This window comes from Micrasema longulum, unplaced genomic scaffold (assembly GCF_059751315.1).
Source record: "Micrasema longulum isolate JH-2025_06_02 unplaced genomic scaffold, ASM5975131v1 h1tg001164l, whole genome shotgun sequence".
Classification (NCBI taxonomy): domain Eukaryota; kingdom Metazoa; phylum Arthropoda; class Insecta; order Trichoptera; family Brachycentridae; genus Micrasema; species Micrasema longulum.
In genome coordinates this window covers 129,205-148,584 of record NW_028278351.1, presented here as the reverse complement: position 1 = coordinate 148,584, position 19,380 = coordinate 129,205, and the positions used below count along the sequence as shown (strand labels likewise).

The 19,380-nt window shown below is 30.9% G+C and overlaps 1 protein-coding gene across 1 annotated transcript in view; it reads left to right on the top strand.

Moving 5' to 3' along the window:
• Positions 1 to 10,712: 10,712 nt before the first annotated feature.
• LOC148276689 (uncharacterized) overlaps positions 10,713 to 19,380 on the top strand; it is a 36,271-nt gene continuing 27,603 nt past the window's right edge. Inside the window, exons 1-4 of the mRNA XM_088233940.1 lie at positions 10,713 to 10,945; positions 13,339 to 13,800; positions 15,933 to 16,094; positions 18,110 to 18,314. Of these exons, the coding sequence (XP_088090066.1) occupies positions 10,894 to 10,945; positions 13,339 to 13,800; positions 15,933 to 16,094; positions 18,110 to 18,314 (881 nt within the window). The 5' untranslated portion in view covers positions 10,713 to 10,893. The remainder of the gene's footprint in view (positions 10,946 to 13,338; positions 13,801 to 15,932; positions 16,095 to 18,109; positions 18,315 to 19,380) is intronic.

The window sequence follows — 19,380 nt, the reverse complement described above, 5'->3', positions numbered from 1 at the left end:
GGTTAAATATTTTTGTTTTATAACAAATTTTACTTTCCACATCTAGTGTGAAAATATATATTTAAAGATCACTAAAAATACAACTTCATCATTTAAAAAAATTAGAGAGATATTGCATATCAAGTCTTGTAGCGTATTTAGACTAGGGTGACATCATAGCCACACGAGAGTTAAATCAGAAAAATTGAATATTCATTAGAAAACGCTTCAATTATCTTAATTTAAAGTCAAAAGTGGTAATATTTTTAATCTAATTGCTAAAAACACGGAAAAACCATTAACTCATACTGGCAGCACAGATCAGCATAAAATATATTATTACAAACCTAAAAAAGAAGTTCGAAAATTCAGATAATGCAACATGGTATACAGTGTCTGAAGTTTATTGTATTTTATAATAGAAATGAAAGACAAGCGATACAAATTTGTGGGTCTAAATATCATTTAATTTTTATTTCTCCACAATTAATGTTAAGTGATTCATTCAAGCAGTTGATGCCAGGTCGAAATTCCTGTAAAAGCCAACATTCTCTTCTCTAAACAAAATCTCCGCCTCTGTCGAGATAGGCATTATCCATTATAATGTGTAATTAAGAACTGATTGTCCAGTTACCAAGTCGAGAATTTCGCACTGCCATAAAACGTATTAAAAAGGTACCGAAACTAGGTCTATTTGAGAAAAGTTACCTAAATTTAAGGAACAGAAATGACATTTTTACTTGCAACAAAGACATTTTTTCTTAAAATTTTAAGTTTATATAATAATAATCGCGTAGATGATAATTTGTACCAAATAAATAAAGGGCACCTTTGAATCGTTTTTTTATATAGCTAAATTAATGATTAATCTTTATTAACAATCCACACGTAGTGGGATTTTTTTAGTACTACCTAATTTTATTTGTTCGTTTTTATTTTTTAAATATTAGGTCTTAACAAAAGTTTTGTAACTTTTTTTAAATTTTAAAATGAGCAAAAAAATAAAACAAAATGATAACGGTTATGCTGTGTTTGCTTTGACGTTACACAAATTATTTCTTTACCTTAAAGCTGAAATGCTGGAAGTCACATTTGGTAAATTGTTCAGGAGAGCGGTTTGAAGTTGTAAAACTGTTTCAAATGTATCTCTCGTAAGTAAATACACAATGTTTTGCTGTTTTTTTTGGATTTATAGGCTCAAAAGCCTATTTAAAATAAGAATATTTAAAAAAAAACATTTAAAGTATGGACTATCAAATGGCTATGCGACTTCGAGGTTTTTTGTTCTAACCGCCCCGGCTCACGCCCTAATTCCTCCTCGGACTTTACAAAAAAAAAGATATGTAGAATATTGAATGAAAATCAATGTATTATAAAACTCTCTTAAGGCAAAAAGATTAAATTACGTGGCATTATTTAAAACATGAATTATTTGTGAAAATGACAGGTAAATACATATTTAATGACATGATATTAACAGCAATAAGACAGTAATTGAAACTAAACAGTATGTGAAAAAGAACCAAGTAAAATAATAAAATTAACGACAAAAAAATGACATAATGGTTAAGTATGCTTGATTGTGACAGTAAGACTTAATCTTGCGCAAAATCCCTCGCTGCATCTGAGGTAGTTTGTTACAAAAATTGTGGAATTGATTCGGTATCCACTGCTTTAATATCAGCAAACTGTTGAATTTTGTTGAAAACATGAGTTGATACTCAGAGTAATAATTTACTGCACTACCGGTGTTTAAGAACAAGTTATTTTAGAAGTGGTATACCGGAGGACTCCAATGCTTTTAGCATTATAGAATCTGAGTATATGAACAAAATGACATTCATCTCAATTTTGCAAAAAATGTGACTTCCAGCCTTTCAGCTTTAAGGTACAAATTTTATTTTATTACAAAGCCTCGAATGGAATGTCAAGTAGGCGGAAAGGAGCATTTTCGACACTTCTTCTGCTCGCGTGTAATCGTTGGAATAAATGAGAAAACATTATTGACTCATGTGTTGTATATTTTTTGTCGTGTCCTCTTTATTTAGAAAAAACGGACACAATTTATCTAAATTAAGTGTAAACATAAGTTATGTCAATTTTTTTCTATTATTTGACAACAAATTAGTCAATTATTTAAAGCATCTTCATCGTACACTACGCAAATATCGCGAGTAGCTTTGGCATATTTATTCTCACGGTGCGAACAAAGGGAGGCTATCGAAAATGCTCACTTTCGTCTACATGACATTCCATTTTAAAGGCTAGTAATCAAATAAAATTATACATGTTAGGTTATTTTCGTAGATTTTCGCATGTTTCATAGATTATGAAAAGGCATTTTACAGGGTAAAACATTATAATTTGATGGAAATGTTCAAGGAGTGTAATATAGACACCAAAATTTATCCAAAATCTATACTGGTACAAAACAGCTGAAATCAGACGCAGAAACGAAATAACAGATGCAATACCCATACGGCCGAGAGTACGACAAGGTTGTATCATGTCTCCCATGCTTTTCAACTTGTATTCTGACAATGTTTTTAAGAAAGCGCTGAACAACGATGAAAGAGGCCCGAAGATCCTTGGAGTTGTTATCAACAATATCAGGTCCGACGACGACACTGTTTTGCTGGCGGATACCATTACCGATATTCAGGAGCTGTCAAATAGTCTGGATGCATTTGGCGAACAACTGGGTTTAACAATAAATGTTGGTAACACAAAATTGATAACATTGGCCGACTTGATTACTCCGTATTTTCTCTCAAATCAAAGGATTTTGGAAAGGTGAACAAGTTTCAGTGTGTTGGCAGTATTCTAACAGAGACCCTAGACTCATATATAGAAATCAAACGCAGAATTGAGGCAGCAAGAGCTGCTTTCAATTAAATGAAATCCCTCTTCTGCAATGATAAACTAAACTTGAATATAAGGCAAAGATTGGTAAAGAGTTATGTGTGATCTAAACAGTTGAATGGTTGTGAGACTTGAACTCTGAAGGTGAACACTATGAACAGGCTGGAGGCTTTTGAAATATTGCATCTCAAAATGCTTAAGATATCCTGGACAGACCTGATAACGAACTCAGAAGTCTTAAATCGAGATAGAACGAACAGAGAACACTTAACCACCATAAAAGTTCGTATAATTTCGTATCTGGGGCATATAATGCGTGGAGAAAACTACGACTTGCTTCATTTAATTTTGAAGGGAAAGATTGAGGGTCACCGAGGGGCTGTAAGAAGACAAATGACTGGACTAGCAGGACTGCGGAGCAGATTTTCTGGGTACTTTCGCTAAAGTGATTACCAACGTTGGGGATACCTGACAGGACACTAAGAGAAGAAGAAGATGTTACGTAAAAGCAAATGCAATATCTTTAAGAGCATAAAATTTTCATTTGAATGACTTTTATACAACCTTTACCATTTTGTTATACTGTTAGTGTTCATCTTAAAATTTTGAAAAAAAAGTTGTTATTCACAAAATGTTGCAAAGTTTTATTAAGACTATGGTTTTTGCCGATTTTTAATTACTCAATATAACACGACTAAAATATATTCATTTTGTTAAATTTCGATGAATTTAATTTAATAACATTAACCCACATTTAAATTACTTAGCTAAGAAAATCTTCAAAAAATTATTTGCTATAGTATTACAATTCTAGTATTAATTAAAACCTTTTTTTTATTTTTAACTTATGCTTGTAAAAATCTGAGATTATTTAAGATATCTTAATTAAGTTAACATTAAAATTTTACGATTTTCTCGAAAATTAAGTTTTAGTAGAAGGAAAAATTATAAAATATATTAGTTTATTGTAAATATTAAAAGCATTAACTTTGTGGTCAAACATTTTACTAATTGTTATTGAATATTTGTTAAAAACCACTTACTGACTTTTCTTTGTCTACCGGTTTCGAGACGAACCCCATCTCTTCGACAGGACACCAATTAAATTAACATGCAAAACCCACTGTACACCTTCACCATAGTTGTTACACAAAAATATAAAAAGCAACCCTGACATGCACTGATTGGGTTGTGAAAATATTTTATGTTGTGGGAAAAATAGTTGAAAAAAGAGGGAGAGGATGTAGGGAAGGGCGTGAGATTAATAGGTATAGGGTGGCAATTGCAATCGAACATCGTATGATGGACTATATTGAGAGGTTTTTTGATTATTGATCAAAGGAACATTATTTTTTAAAGCTTTTCTAATGTGAAATTGTTCCATATTATTTACTTTTAACTCTTTATTATTTCTAAGTAAGATTTTAACTCTTGTATCTTTTTTTAAGTCATGATTAAAATCAATTAGGTGATTTGCCAATTCGGTGAAATTGTTATTGTGAAGACACCTCATGTGTTCTATAACACAAATATCAAAATTTCTTGATGTTCTTTCAACGTAAACTGAAGGACAAGAATTACAATATAGTTGGTAAACCTATTATTAATCACCCTATACCTATTAAACTCACGCCCCTCCCTTCACACCCTTCCTCTTTTTCAACTATTCCTCCCATAACATAATTAATTTATTTTCATAACCCAATCAGTGCATGTAAGGGTTGCTTATTAAAATGCATGTCGTGTTGGTTTCATATAGCTGTGCAACATCTGTGGTGAAGGTGAATAGTAAGTTTTGCAGGTTTGTGTAATTAAGATCCTGACGAAGAGACGGGTACGTCTCGAAACCGATAGACACAGAAAAGTCGGTAAGGTACTGTGTTTATAATCTTTTTTAATAAATTAACATAAATACATATAATATTATATGTATGGAATGTTTATAAAAATTGGTTCTAAGGTAATTTATAAAAAAATACTAAAAAAGTATTTGTTCTTGTAAATGAGTCAATTATTATTATTAAATAAAATTATAATTCTTGTTCATTTCTCTAGCTTATAATGATAATTTATTAACTTTTTCAAAATCATAACATTTCAAAATAAATCGTTTATGGTTTATAAACAAACGTATTATTTTGTATTATCCATTCTTAAAATACGAAGCAATTTCAACAGAACTGTAGACCACAGGTTCCCAAAGTGGGATGATCCGCCCCCCAGGACTAGTATTCCAAACGCCCTTGCGGCCGTATTATCTCGTGTATTTACATACAAAATACACAAAAAAACTGTTTTCTCGTGCCACGAGAGTGGTTCAGAATAGCACCCCAGGGTACGCTAAAATAAACCAAGAGGGCAATGCTGGCCCTGAGGGAAGCAGGGGGACATTGGAAGCAAAAGGGGGGCAATGCTAGCTCTGGTGAAAGTAGGGGGACATTAAAAGCAAAAAGGGGGCAATGAGATAATAATTTTATTACCTTATAAAATATATATGATCTTTATGTAAACAAGAGTTAAATGCGAAAAATATATAACAAAACACCGGCTCATCCTTCGAGTCAATAATATATTATATTTTACTGCTTTTTTGACATTATTCACTACTTACATTTTCAACTTCAAGTACTTTTCATCCAGTGTCTTTATTGAAGTTATGATTATTTTCTGATGATGAAAATTAAATGAAAATAAAATATTAAAATTTGACAACTTAGAAATCTTAGAAATTAAAAAAGCGATTCATAATAAGAAAAAAACAATTAATAACCAAATAAACAATATTTCTCTTAGTCCTCTCCTGTCTAGCTTAGAAAATATTGATATCAAATTACTACCCTTGTATCCTTATTTTCCTAAATAAGACTTGATTTATTGGGTCCACGTGTAGTATTTAGTAAACATGATAAAAACAAAATATGAATTAATTCATTAGTTACGTACACCTCGACGAAGAAACTTGTTTGCTTTGAAACCGGTCGGTGGAAAAATAACAATAAAAAGTTAGTGGTTAAAAACAAAGTTGTTTTATTTATTTTGTTAAACCAAGAAGTTTTATTGATAACTTTATTTATAATTTTATCAAAATCATTAAAGACAAGCATGGCTAAATGTCATTTTATTCGCGGATGTAACATGTCAATTTAATTACTATGTATATCATCGAAGTTGTCATTGGTACAAACTACGCCATTTTTTTTAATACCAAGTAATTTCAATAGGAAACGAATGCAGATGAAAAATTGTAATAGTCATTCAATCATATTTAACAATTAATTTGAATTGTCAGTTCAATCATTATATTATTATAAAATTTTAATAGTGATGGACACATTTGTTTGTAACGTTGTTAATTATCAATATTGTTTTTATTATTTTTGTATTTTCCATATAAAAACTATATTTTGAATAGGGAAATATCACATACTACGAATACCAATAAAAATATGTGAAATGTATTTAGTAAAATTGACTGTATTTTCAAAATCAATATGGATATTGTGGAAAAACAATTTCATTCATCATCATCATCATTCCCTTTCCGCACCTAATGGCGCATAGGGCACTGCATTGGTACACCAATCGCAGCGTATCTTGTTCATTTTTTTCACATGAAGGTAAGATGATGCAGTCTTACGCTTCAGGTCCCAGTCCAGGTATTATGAAATATTTTAGTGTGAAAACACCCTTTTAAATAAATATTTCATTTCAACCATGTCGGGAATCGAACCCGAGACCTCTTGTATGGTAAACCAACGCACTGACCATTACACCACGAGGCCGACAATTGTGTATGGTTTCATTCATAATTTTAAAAATAAAATATTTCAAAAGTACGCCTCCGCGAAAACGCGACAAGACTGGCCATGACAATCGTCACGTCAAGATTCGTGACCGGAAGAATAATATAATATACTAGCGGACCCGTCAGACGTTGTCCTGCCCAAACGTTGCGCATTGGCTTGCCTGCTATTAGCTTGGAAAAAGATTTTTAATTGATAAGTAGATACCTGGGTACTTGTTTGTGATTTAATTCCAAAACTAAAAATTGTTAATATTGAATTTAAGTAGGTACTTGTTTATGGTTGAATTCCAAAAATATTTTTTTTTTTTTCAAATATGGCATTCTTTTTACAAACGTCAAACGCCGGTCTTCTCACCAACAGAGGGGTGTACTTATCTAGGAATACGATTTTTTTTAATGTGTATATATTAATATTATTTTAGTGTTACCAAAAATCCAATAAAAAGAAATAAATGAGTAGAAATTTTAACGAATTTGAGGAAAAAATCTGATCGAGATCCACAAAAAATATATGTTTTTTGTAAACATTCAAAAACAAACTTTTTATATACAAAAAAACTACATCTTTCCATTGTTTTTGTAAACGCATTCTCCTCGAATGCAACCCTGGTAGATCTATGAATAACATATTAATGACCCTTACTTATCTTTTACATATTAGATTGAAGATTTTAATATCTACGAACACGCGCAGCGCAAAAATCTACATTTCTCTGAAAACCGCACGTAAATAGGTTTAGCCGTTTAGGTGGAGTTTGACGACATCACACGTACAGAGGAATTTTATATACAAAGATGACGGTCCATTTAAACGGTCACAAACGACGGTAAAAATTTAAATAAATTGTAACGTAGTAGAAGCGTGGTTAATGCAATTAAGCGTTTTCGCGGGAACTCAAAATTATAATAAAAAAAATAATTTTTATGATGCTATTATTAACACTTAGACTTCAATTTTTAAAAAAATTACTCGGCAGTATTTCATAGACCCTTATTTATTTTCATTTTTTAAGTTATATTGTTTCCCTATTTGCTAAGTTGAGTTAATGATTTCTTTAAATATATTAGGTGAAGGTGGATTGGCAAATAAATAATTACAGCTTTTATAATTACTGGTTTTACAAATGATTTTTTCATTTTTTATGGTGTTTTATTCAAATAATGCACCATTTTCCTTAGGAAAATACATTTTTGTTCAATGGTATCGGTATTTAAAAAAATATATATAATTCTTTTGCCATAGTTACCATGGTGTGCTTTAAACATTAATATTTTTATTCATAAAAACAATAATAAACGGTCTTAAGTGCCATTAATAAAATTATCATAGGCTAAAGATAATAAATATTATATTAAAATTTAAACTATTGTGTATTTTTAACCATGTACTAATAAAACAATAAAATCATGTATTTTTGTTGACTTGATTAAATAAATGTTTATAGTTTATTGTTTAATTATAATTTATTTTTTTGTTGAAATTGTATTTGTATGTCAATTATTTTTGGAATTTCTACATTGTATTATTGTGTACGTTTGTTTTTCACATTTTTACAATAAATATTTTTTTTAATGTGGTCTTATTATTTACAAAACCCACTTCAATATGCAACACAAACTGATTCAATAATAATATAAATATAAATATCGGCCTCTTGGTCTAATGATCAGTGCGTTTGCCTACTATGCAAGAGGTCTCGGGTTCGATTCCCGACATGTAGCTCAATCACAAATAACTATCGACGTGCTAATACGTGACATGATGACAATTTCTCACCATGATTGTTTATTGTGTTCGCGATCACAATGGAACATCCGTGTTCACTTAATATTAAATGTCATATTTGAATTCCACCGGTGTAAATATGGAAAATATTCCAAAACTGCTTTTTTTATTTATTTATTTATCATGATATTCATTGCATTTAGCCGGCGCGGCGGTTGGCGAGCCAAATGTCAAGAAAAGCAGTCGCCGTAGTAATTATGATTTAATTTTCACTTTTTTGTCTTATATACTCCTTACTATTTTAAAAAAGAAATATATTGTATTATTTTTTTATAGTTAACGCCGATTTTTCACCAGTGAACTGTTTTTATTAACGTGTAAGACATAAAACAAACCGACACGAGCATTGACTTGCGGATTACACACGCGTTGACTGCGTTAACTTAAGCATGTTAATTATTGTTCATTGTGATTGCTCAAATGCTTACCATATTTTTAAGCACGTCTATAGTTATTTGTGATTGATCTAATGGTTAATTTAAAATATTTGTTTAAATGGATGTTTTCACTCAAGAATATTTCATAGTCTCTGGACTGGTATCTGAAGCGTAAAACTGATCATGTTACCTTCATGTAACAAAATCAAATATGACCAAGATACGCTGCGATTGGTGTTCTAATGCAGTGCTCTATGCGCCATAAGGTGCGGAAAGGTAATGATGATGATGATTATGTAAAATTATTTTTGATTTGTTTATTTATATTTGCACGGGTCTCAGTTTCAGAGCCAAAATTCGGCATTTATCAAAAATAAATAAAAAACAGTATTTTACATAGGGCAAAGCCCCCAATTATCAATACTTCAAGGCAGTGGTTGGCAAACTCATAAGTCAAAAGAGCCAAAGATCAGCAGTACAACAATTAAAATTTCTTCTAAGAGCCAAATTTCTTTTCACATTAACCTTTCCCTTACTGTCCTAAAAACACCCGCGCGTTACGGTGCTGTGTAGTCACTACACATTAAAAAATAAGAGATTTATAAAGGGAAAAATGGAATATTTATAGGGAATGTCTTTAATTCAAAGATGATAATATTTCAAATATAACTGCTGAAAACATAAAAAACCATTGGGTATCGCTAACGACTCGGACGAAACATGCACCCGCGCTAACTTCCCAAGAGCTACTAAGTAGCTAGTCCTGGACTACGTGACTGACTCCGCGACGGGCGTAAATTATTTACTTTTTTCTTCATACGTAACAATGCGAAACATTGGTATACTGTGATTATAATTTATCTCCGATTTCCGATAAAATGCTTTTTTTGTGCCTTATAAGTACTTATTGTTTAATAACAAATTATTTCAGTCGATACGTAAATGTGTAATAGAGGAATACTGAGATACTTATCTCTCCGAGTCTCGATAGAGAAATCTAAAACCTTATGAACCTAAAGCGCATGCGCGAAAATTTTGACAATTGCTATGAGAACTAGATGCAACTCGACAAGCAGCATCCCGCGTATACAACAAATACTATCAAAAACAAGATACCTAGATATTCAGTTCGTACGATGATATAGGAAATACGCATATGTGGCTAAGTGTGTATACTGATGATATTGTTTGAATCGCGTGCACCCGAACGTTCTCAGTGAGAATTTTAGGAATACATATTTTGAAGGCTTTATTTTTTATTTATGTTTTTTTTTGTAAAATTCATATTATTTTTTAATTTTCAAGAGATGCGCCGCATCTCTTGAAGTATCTATGGACGGAATGCGCCTGTTGTGTTGGCCATCTTGATCACCAAATCCATAACATTGAAAACAAGTATCTCACAAATACAAACTAATACCACTTTTGGACAAAGGGATTTTAAGCTAGGGTTTCCTAGGACAGCGGTGCCCGTATTTTAACGGCCGTAATAAACGGTGATGCGGTGGATAACCGTCGTAACGGTGACTAGAGTGTGGTTTCCTAGGAAAAGGGTGTTATCAACACTATTTAAAACCGTTTTTCTAGGAAACTACTAAATATCCATCTAAAATATCTTTGTTTATTAAGTGAGTCTTCTTTGTTTATTCTCAAATGTAAAATATTTCAAAAAAGTATATTGTTGAGTATTCTCGGCACGGGCACCAGTGAGGTCACATTATTTCTATTATTAATTATAGTTTGTAAGAGAAAAATATGAATAAATACATGAATAAATAAATTTATTAAAATATATCAAGTTATTGGAAAAAGTAACATACGAGTAATATAATATATTATTTCATTAGAAATCCTACAATAATATTATTACTCAGGTCTTATCAATTTTCCGATATAACGCTTTAATCTCATGATATGGTATCAGAATATCATTTCAAATACACTTTATGTGTCAAATTTTCGAGACAATAAATTGAGTAATATTAAATTTCGCTAGGTTTTGATAAAGTTTCAATTATTCAATGAAATCTGTGATTGTGAGAAGTAGTGATAATCTTCTGCGCAAATTGCGCCCACAGTGAAAAATGAAAATAGTTTTGTTTTGTGTTTTTTCAGCCGTGATTTTAAATGTATTTGGTACGTTATTGTTTCCGTAATATAATTTATACTTCAGCGCGTGATAAGCACTATTTAAAACTTTCGTGACTCATTGTTAAAACATTTTTTGAATTTGATAAAAATATCAATAAAAATTGTTTGTTAAAATTTTACTTTGTTTTATAATAAACATAGCTTAATATCGATTTTGGTCAAACAAGAATCTTTTCAAATACAAATGTGAACTGTTTTACAAACTAGTTGTCCTTAAATAAAATACTTACCCAATGTTCTTATCCCCCAAAAACCATGTAAATGTTGAAAATTGTTTAAACTATGTACTATAGTCCTTAAAATATAGCTTGATTAGAATGACAGCTATCAAACTAATTTCATTAGAGATGGGAAATTACTGATCACTGATCAAATCGATTTAATCAGTTATTTCATGCAATCGTGAGACTCTGTTTTCTAAAATTGAAAAAAAAAACGCAAAAAACAAGCCTATTTTAGTGTGTTTGACACAATTATTCACCAAAATATGAGACATTTATACTTTTTTCATGAACAACATCAAATGAATTATTTTTTTATTCGATCAATTTGTCCCATCTCTAACTTTTTTGCAAAATGATGTAACCTTGTAAGAACGTCGTTAATAATTAGGTTTATTTTAGTTTTAAAGCTGATTTTACATATTAACGTTGATTTATGTTTCAAGCATTGTAATAAAAAAATCAATTAACACGCCAGATACAAATGATTTTTTCTGTGTCAATATAAATAACTCCTTTGACGTTACTACAAAGTTATGTCGTCACTTTTTCTGACAACTGTCATTTTAATCATGTAACATTTTAAGGACTATAGTCCTGAAGATGCCAATTTAGGCGGAAGAGCTCGTTGGCAAATAAAACAAAGCAAAACTTATCCGAGGATTTTTTCTTGATATTCTTATCAAAATCGTCATTAACATATTACAACAGAGACGGAGAACATTTTGGAGAAGTCTAGGCATCTGCAGGGCTTATGACCTATCATTGGCTTGTTTAAGTGACCACTTTACGCACCGTGTAACATTCACCATGCTGTTCATATTTGAACATCTATATTCCTTCAATTCTTTCATCTGTTGATGTTTGTGAAGTAAAAGAGCTGAATCCTTTATTTATGCGAGTGAAATTAATCTAATTGAATTATTTAACCTACAAACTAGGCAACGCGCAACGCCTGAAAATCTTATTTTTTAAATTTCTGTACTTCTTTATGGACCATGACTTTCATGGACCAGTTGAATCCAGTCCTTATCTACAAAAATTTGGAGAAACTCAGAATATTGCTGATAAATCCACCTGGTCCATGAAGAAGTATAAAAATTAAAATAATAAGATTTTCAGGCGTCGCCTAGTATGTAGGTGAAATAATTCAATTAGATGAAACTCACCCGCATAAATCAAGGTTTCAGCTTTTTAACTTCACAAACATCAACAGATGAAAGAATTGAAGGAGTATAGATGTTCAAATATGGTCAGAATGGTGAATGTCACACAGTGGGTAAAGTGGCTACTTAAACCAGCCAAAGACATGTCATAAGCCTTGTAAATGCCTAGACTTCTATATTACCTTCTCTAAAATGTTCTTCATCTTTTTTGTAATATGTTAATATTAACAGTTCCCTAAAGAGTTTAATCCAGTCCTTGTCAAGGAAAATTTGGGCAAACTTAAAATATTGTTGAAAAATCGTCATTATTAAAACTACAGACTTTGTAATAGTACTGCCGAGGTATTTAAATTGGTCCACCATCTCCAACAGTTTGTTTCCTAACCGTTAAGTAATGCTAGAGTAGTCTGCTCTGCCAAATGCCATCTACTTCGTATTTTTTTTATTTTTATGCTTAAATTCATCTCCTGCATCATTTATCTTATTAGGTAGTTCTTGAATTTCAAAAATGTTATCAGCCAAGATGATAGTGTCATCGGCATCATATTGTTGATACATGTGCAGTTAATTTTCACTCCTTTCGAACTGTTTTCTGGGGCTTTTTTAAAGACTATATCGGAGTACGTATTGAACAATAATGGCAACAATATGCAACCCTACCGTACGCCTTTTCTAATTTTAATTTCATGGGAACAGGCATTACCAACTCTAATTTCGGCAGTCTGGAACCAGCATTTTTTATAAACATATTATATATGTTTAACCCAAACGGGTGTATTATATCATAAATAAATATGAAAAACAGTCAATGCCATTTTCAATAAAAATGACTATGGTAGCGCGTGAATTACTTGAAAATTACTTGAGTAGTATCGACCACCAACCATCTTTTGTTCCTAGTTACTTTGGAGAAAGATTAACTAATTCAAATCTCTGGCAGCCGTTTTACTTGGCAAAGGCATTTTTAACTGTTAAAACGCTATCTGTTTAGTTTCAGCTAATAAATCAAACATACCTGATAAAGAAAATTTGAAAGTGACACACTTAGAAGAACAAAATAATCAACAAAACCAATCCAAAATTGGAGAAAATTTTTATGATTCTGAATACGAAGACGAATACGAAAACGATGCCAATGAAAAGAATAAGAGTAAAGATACAATAGAAAGAAACACTTCAATATCAGAAGAGGGAGAAGATGATTTAGAACCTACGATTCTCTCTGTTATCCCAATTGAGAAATCTGTACAACCGAGAGTTGTTTCTCGGGTTATAGATGTTCCCATAAATACAGAAGAGTACACAACTGTAACATCTGACAACTTCCCAGACCCTTACCCTCCACAGGCTACTAATTATGAATACACCATTGGATTTGGATCAGGGTACGGAGTTGAAATGATTGTAAGAGAACTTGACTTCAGCGTAGATGACTATCTTGTCATTCAGCCAGGTATTTATGTTCCCTTTGAATTGATTACGACCCGGTAGGCTATACGTTGGACCTACAAATATCGTACACGCCTGTAATACTAAATTTACAAATATTCAACATCTTTCGCTGCTTTTAAGAAACGCCGAAAAATCGCCAAATGAAAAAACACAAATTTCATAATTATACTTGTTCCTTTTTTTAATTGTAACAAATGGGGGCACAAGAAGCAAACTTATAAATCTCCATTGAAGGAGTTACTGAGATATTTAGGAAACACTTGGAAAATAGAATTGTGAGATTTCTAATTATGCTTCACCAACTCAAAGGATAATTTCATTAAAATTATTTATTGAAAATTCTTGATGGAATTCCATTGTAATAATGTATAATAGGGACAATTTAATAGGTCACATTTGACACTTCATCAAAATTCAACAACGTAACCTTGTAAGGGCGGTAATAAAATATTATTTAATTTTTCGAATTTAGAACTGCACAATTGCTTAACTTTTTTCAATTACGATTACATATTTATTGTAATAATTAAAATATTACAACAGAGATGAAGAACATTTGAGAGAAGGTAATATAGAAGTCTAGGCATCTACAGGGCTTATGACCTGTCAATGGCTGGTTTAAGTGGCCACTTTACACACTGTGTAACATTCACCATTCTGCCTATAGTTGAACATCCATATTCCTTCAATTCTTTCATCTGTTGATGTTTGTGAAGTTAAAGAGCTGAAACCTTTATTTATGCGGGTGAGATTCATCTAATTGAATTATTTCACCTACAAACTAGGCAACGCCTGAAAATATTATTTTTTCAATTTCTATACTTCTTCATGGACCAGGTAATTTATCAACAATATTTTGAGTTTGTCCAAATTTTTAAAGACAAGGACTGGATTCAACTCCCTGGGGAGCTGTTTATATCAAAATATTACAACAGAGATGAAGAACATTTGAGAGAAGGTAATATGGAAGTCTAGGCATCTACAGGGCTTATGACCTGTCAATGGCTGGTTTAAGTGGCCACTTTACACACTGTGTAACATTCACCATTCTGCCTATAGTTGAACATAAATATTCCTTCAATTCTTTCATCTGTTGATGTTTGTGAAGTTAAAGAGTTCTCTCAAATGTTCTTCATCTCTGTTGTAATATTTTAATATAAATTTAATTTTAATTTAAAAAAATTTGGACATACTCAAAATGTTATTGTAATAGTGACAAAAGAAGATAATTTTATGATTTACTTTCACTAATAAACCATTCTAAGCATCATAAACTTTTCTGTTCTAAACATCGTTACAATGTTGCATCAGTGAACCCTTCTTTTTTTTAAACACTGGGAATGTACCCATAAAAATAATATGTTGATAGTTTTGTTAAATTATGTACTTATCTTATTTTGTTCCTTAAATTTACGATAGAAAATAAAAATGGGACAGGGCTTCGACTTATGATTTTTAAAATAAAATTACAGTACCTATAAGTACTTTTTCATGGCAACTGAATTCAATTCACATATATTATGTTTGAAGTCCGAATCGATTCATTCACTTAAATCGATATCGCGGTTACCTCACTATGAAGCTAAAACCGACAAATGTCAAACGTGACCTATTAAATTGGCCCTACTATAATAACTTATATTTACATATAAGATATTAATTTTAAAAATACTTGGTACACTTCCACTTATTCATTTTGACGAATTAGCGCTTTCACCATCTAATGGGAATCTTCAGACTGGTGAATAATATTTAGTTTATATAAATTATCCTTACACTGTATAATTTCACCAGTCTGAAGATGCCCATTAGAGGGTGAAAGCGCTAACTGGTCAAAATAAATAAGTGTAAGTGTACCAAGTATTTTTAAATTGATAACTTATATTATGTAAATATAAGTTATTACATCATTTCAAAGGATAATGCTTAGTTTGCGGTGTCAAGTAGTATAATTGAAATCTGTTTTTGCAAGATTTAGAGATGGTTTTGAATTACGCTATTATTTAGGTGGGTAGGTTTTTATGTATAGTTTATTTTGGTATCAATAACTAATTTACCGTTTTTGGTAGAGATTTATAAGTTTGCTTCTAATACCGTCAAATATTTTATTTTGTATTCTTGATTATTTTGCAGGTGGTAATTTGACTTCAGAAAGGAAAATTTTATTTTCATTCTTTATCAAATCTGAAAAAAAGTTTAAACTTCTTCATTTAGACGAGATATTTCTGAAATTTGTTGTTGCAAATAAGGCTTCTAACAAAAATAAAGGATTCAGAATTGACTTCAAGCAACTTGGTAAGTATTTGAGAATCTTCAGTACCTACCTTCCAGATAACAAGACTTTTTATATGTATTTATTATTATTTTTTAATTAATTAATTTATTTATTATTATGACTTTTTTTATATTTTTATTATATGGGAGTTGCTTTATTGTTTACTTTGCTTATAATATACAAGGTTTATATTTCAAAAAGTGGATTTTTCTGCAATTAAATATCTTAAAATTTATCTAAACTATTGGGATCAGGAGGGATATATTAATGTGGGCTAATCAGGAACTTCTCAGCATTTGCTCACGTGGAGTATTATTATAACTAGCAGCCGTGGCCAGTTTGTACAAAATTAAAGTTAAATACAAAGTTAATTAATATAAAGAAAACAAAGTTAATTGTTACGGTTAAACTAAGTAAAAGTAATCTGTAGTAAAAAAATAATAAAATATTTATAGAAAAACAGTGAAGTACAGAAGAAAAGTAGTAAAAAAGAAATGCATTTCAGGGTTGTAAATTTTACAAAGGCACACATTATTAGGAACACAAATTCAGCAAAAATAAAAATAAATTGACCTTTATTTGAGTGCATTATACACACAGACTGAATCTCCGGTTCATCGGTTATTGTTGCAAAGTCAGTAGTACTTACTTCCTATGTACAACCGTCTGAGCATGAACCTATCTAGGCAGCAAGTATGACTGCTTGTATATACAATGTTTCAGGGGTCTCAAACTAATTATTTTATTTATTCTATCATCAAATTAAAGAAAATACATATTGAAAATCAAATGTCAAGTGGGCGAAAGTAGGCATTTTCTACACCTCCTTTTGTTTGCGTTCAATCGGGGAATAAAGCTGCCAACGCTGCCCGTAATATTTGCGTAGTGTACGGTGAAGATGCTATGAATAATTTTACAACAAATTAACCAATAATTCATAGTAATAATGTAATAATAATAATAATATAATAATAAAAAATAAATATTAAAAAAATAACTTCTTAGACTAAAGTAATAAGATTTGGTTACTGTGTTTTTAACATTTAATTTTAATAAATATACCAGAACTACAGATTTACAAAAATAACAAAAATGCTAAATTTAGATAAATTATTTTCACAGAAAAGGTAAGATGAAATTTAACATTGAAATATAGACGTATACGATCGTTCGAATCGAACTTAAAAACACCTTTAAAAACTGTTCTTATAGCTCATGTGACGAGTGATATGTAATGTTATTTTATCTACTTTAAATGGTGTCATTATATATCATATCCATACCAGCACTTTTGCTGATTGGGAATATTTTGTACCAATAAAATATGTAGTCGACAGGCGCCGTGGCGCAGTTGGTTAGACGGCCAACTGTGAAACTGGCGTCGCGGGTTCGATTTCCGCCAAGTTGCAAGAAAAAATCTAAGAAAGATTTTTTCTCAATTGGTCTGGGTATTGTGGTGTATTTTTCATTACCTCCTTCCAAATCCTCTCAATCCCACCTGCTGATAAGCTTTAAAATAGAGGCTTAGCAAGTTATTCCTTGTAATGAATGAAAAAAATGAATTTTAAAAATTAAATGTTATTGTAAAGTAAAACTATATATTTTGTCATAAACATTGATGCATTGAATTTTATAATAAATATCCCAGTCTCAAATATATCGCGGAGGCGATGAAACCGGTCACTAGATAATTTAAATTGTAGAATTAAGTATCGCCCGTCTTTTATTTCTATAATTTATTTATATTTTTATTTATATATATTTATAAATATATATATATTTATGTATATATTTATTTATATTTATATACCTATATTTTAAACCATGGACTGAAATTATACAATAAACTACAAGACAAAACTAAACAAAAGACTCAGACAACCTTTACAAAAGATGTTAAAAATATTTATGTTAAAAGTGAAAATGTGATTTTTTAAGTCAAGATATTTTGTTAAATGTATGTAACCCGTAAGGTTTTATCAATAAAAAATTTTAAAAAATTTAAAAAGTTGTTTAATTGAATGTTATTTTTCAGGAGAGTTAATTCCTACTACTACCCCAGTACCGACCGAGCCACCCCCTGTAATCGTCGCTCCCCTGAATGAGTCTACTATTTACATTGGAGGAAAAACACCACAGCAATTCCTCAACATATCAGAAACCTTCAAGGAAGAACTGGCTTCCATAGCTGAGAAATACTGCACCCTCAACAACATTACTATCGACGAAAACGTCACCATGTAAGCCATATTTTCCAATTATAATTTAAAGAATTTGCTTAAGAAAATCAGTTTTTCTTTTCATGTTTTTGAAAATGCTTTTTTTATTTTTATTTATATATTTTAAACGCTCGAGGCTAAATTCAAAGTTTGAAAAGCATACATGAATAAGTAGGTTTGCTTTAAATTTATTTCAACATAGAGGGAGAACATTTTTGAGAAGGAAATATGGAAGTCTAGGCATTTACAGGGATAATGACCTGTCATTGGCTGGTTTCAGTGGCCACTTTACACACTGTGTAACATTCACCATTCTGCCCATGTTTGAACATCCACATTTCCTCAACTCTTCCATCTGTTGACTTTTGTGAAGTATAAGAGCTGAAACCTTTATCACGTGGGCGAGATTCATCCGGCTGAACCAAATCACCTACTAGGCAACGCCTGAAAACAATTTTCCAATTTTTATACTTCTTCTTTTACCAGGTAGTTAATTCAACAATGTTTGAGTGTGTCCAAATGCTTGCAGAATGGCTGGATTTCTTCCCTGAGGAGTTATTCATATTTAAATTTATTTCAAAAACATTACATAAGTTAAAATATATGGCGATAAATAACGGTAACGTTGGACAAGGTGATCAAAAAATACGTGACGTGATCAAATAAACCAAGTCTCAAATCTGGCCATGTCAAAAGCAGACACAACCCAAAAGCATTTATGACAAGTTGTATGAATGTGGAAGAAACTAGGATAGACATGTGTGGCGGTCCATTCCCTCCGTGTGATTGGAAGCAATAGTAGATAATAAAAAAAACAACAATTTTACTCGATCACAAAATGGCTAAATGGCTAATGTTCTTTTATTTAATTTTGACATTGAACAGCGAGAAAAATCAATAGGAACATAATTCTGCGAGTGAATATTATAATTAGTAGTGAATTTGTCAATATAAAATTTCGCTGCATGTCGCGTATGAATTTTAAGAACATTAAAAGTTATGAGATTCGCTAAATCAAGAATGTACCTTATTTGGTTCAATTTTATGTTTGAGTAACATTATATATCTCTTTTTGATTATTAATTTC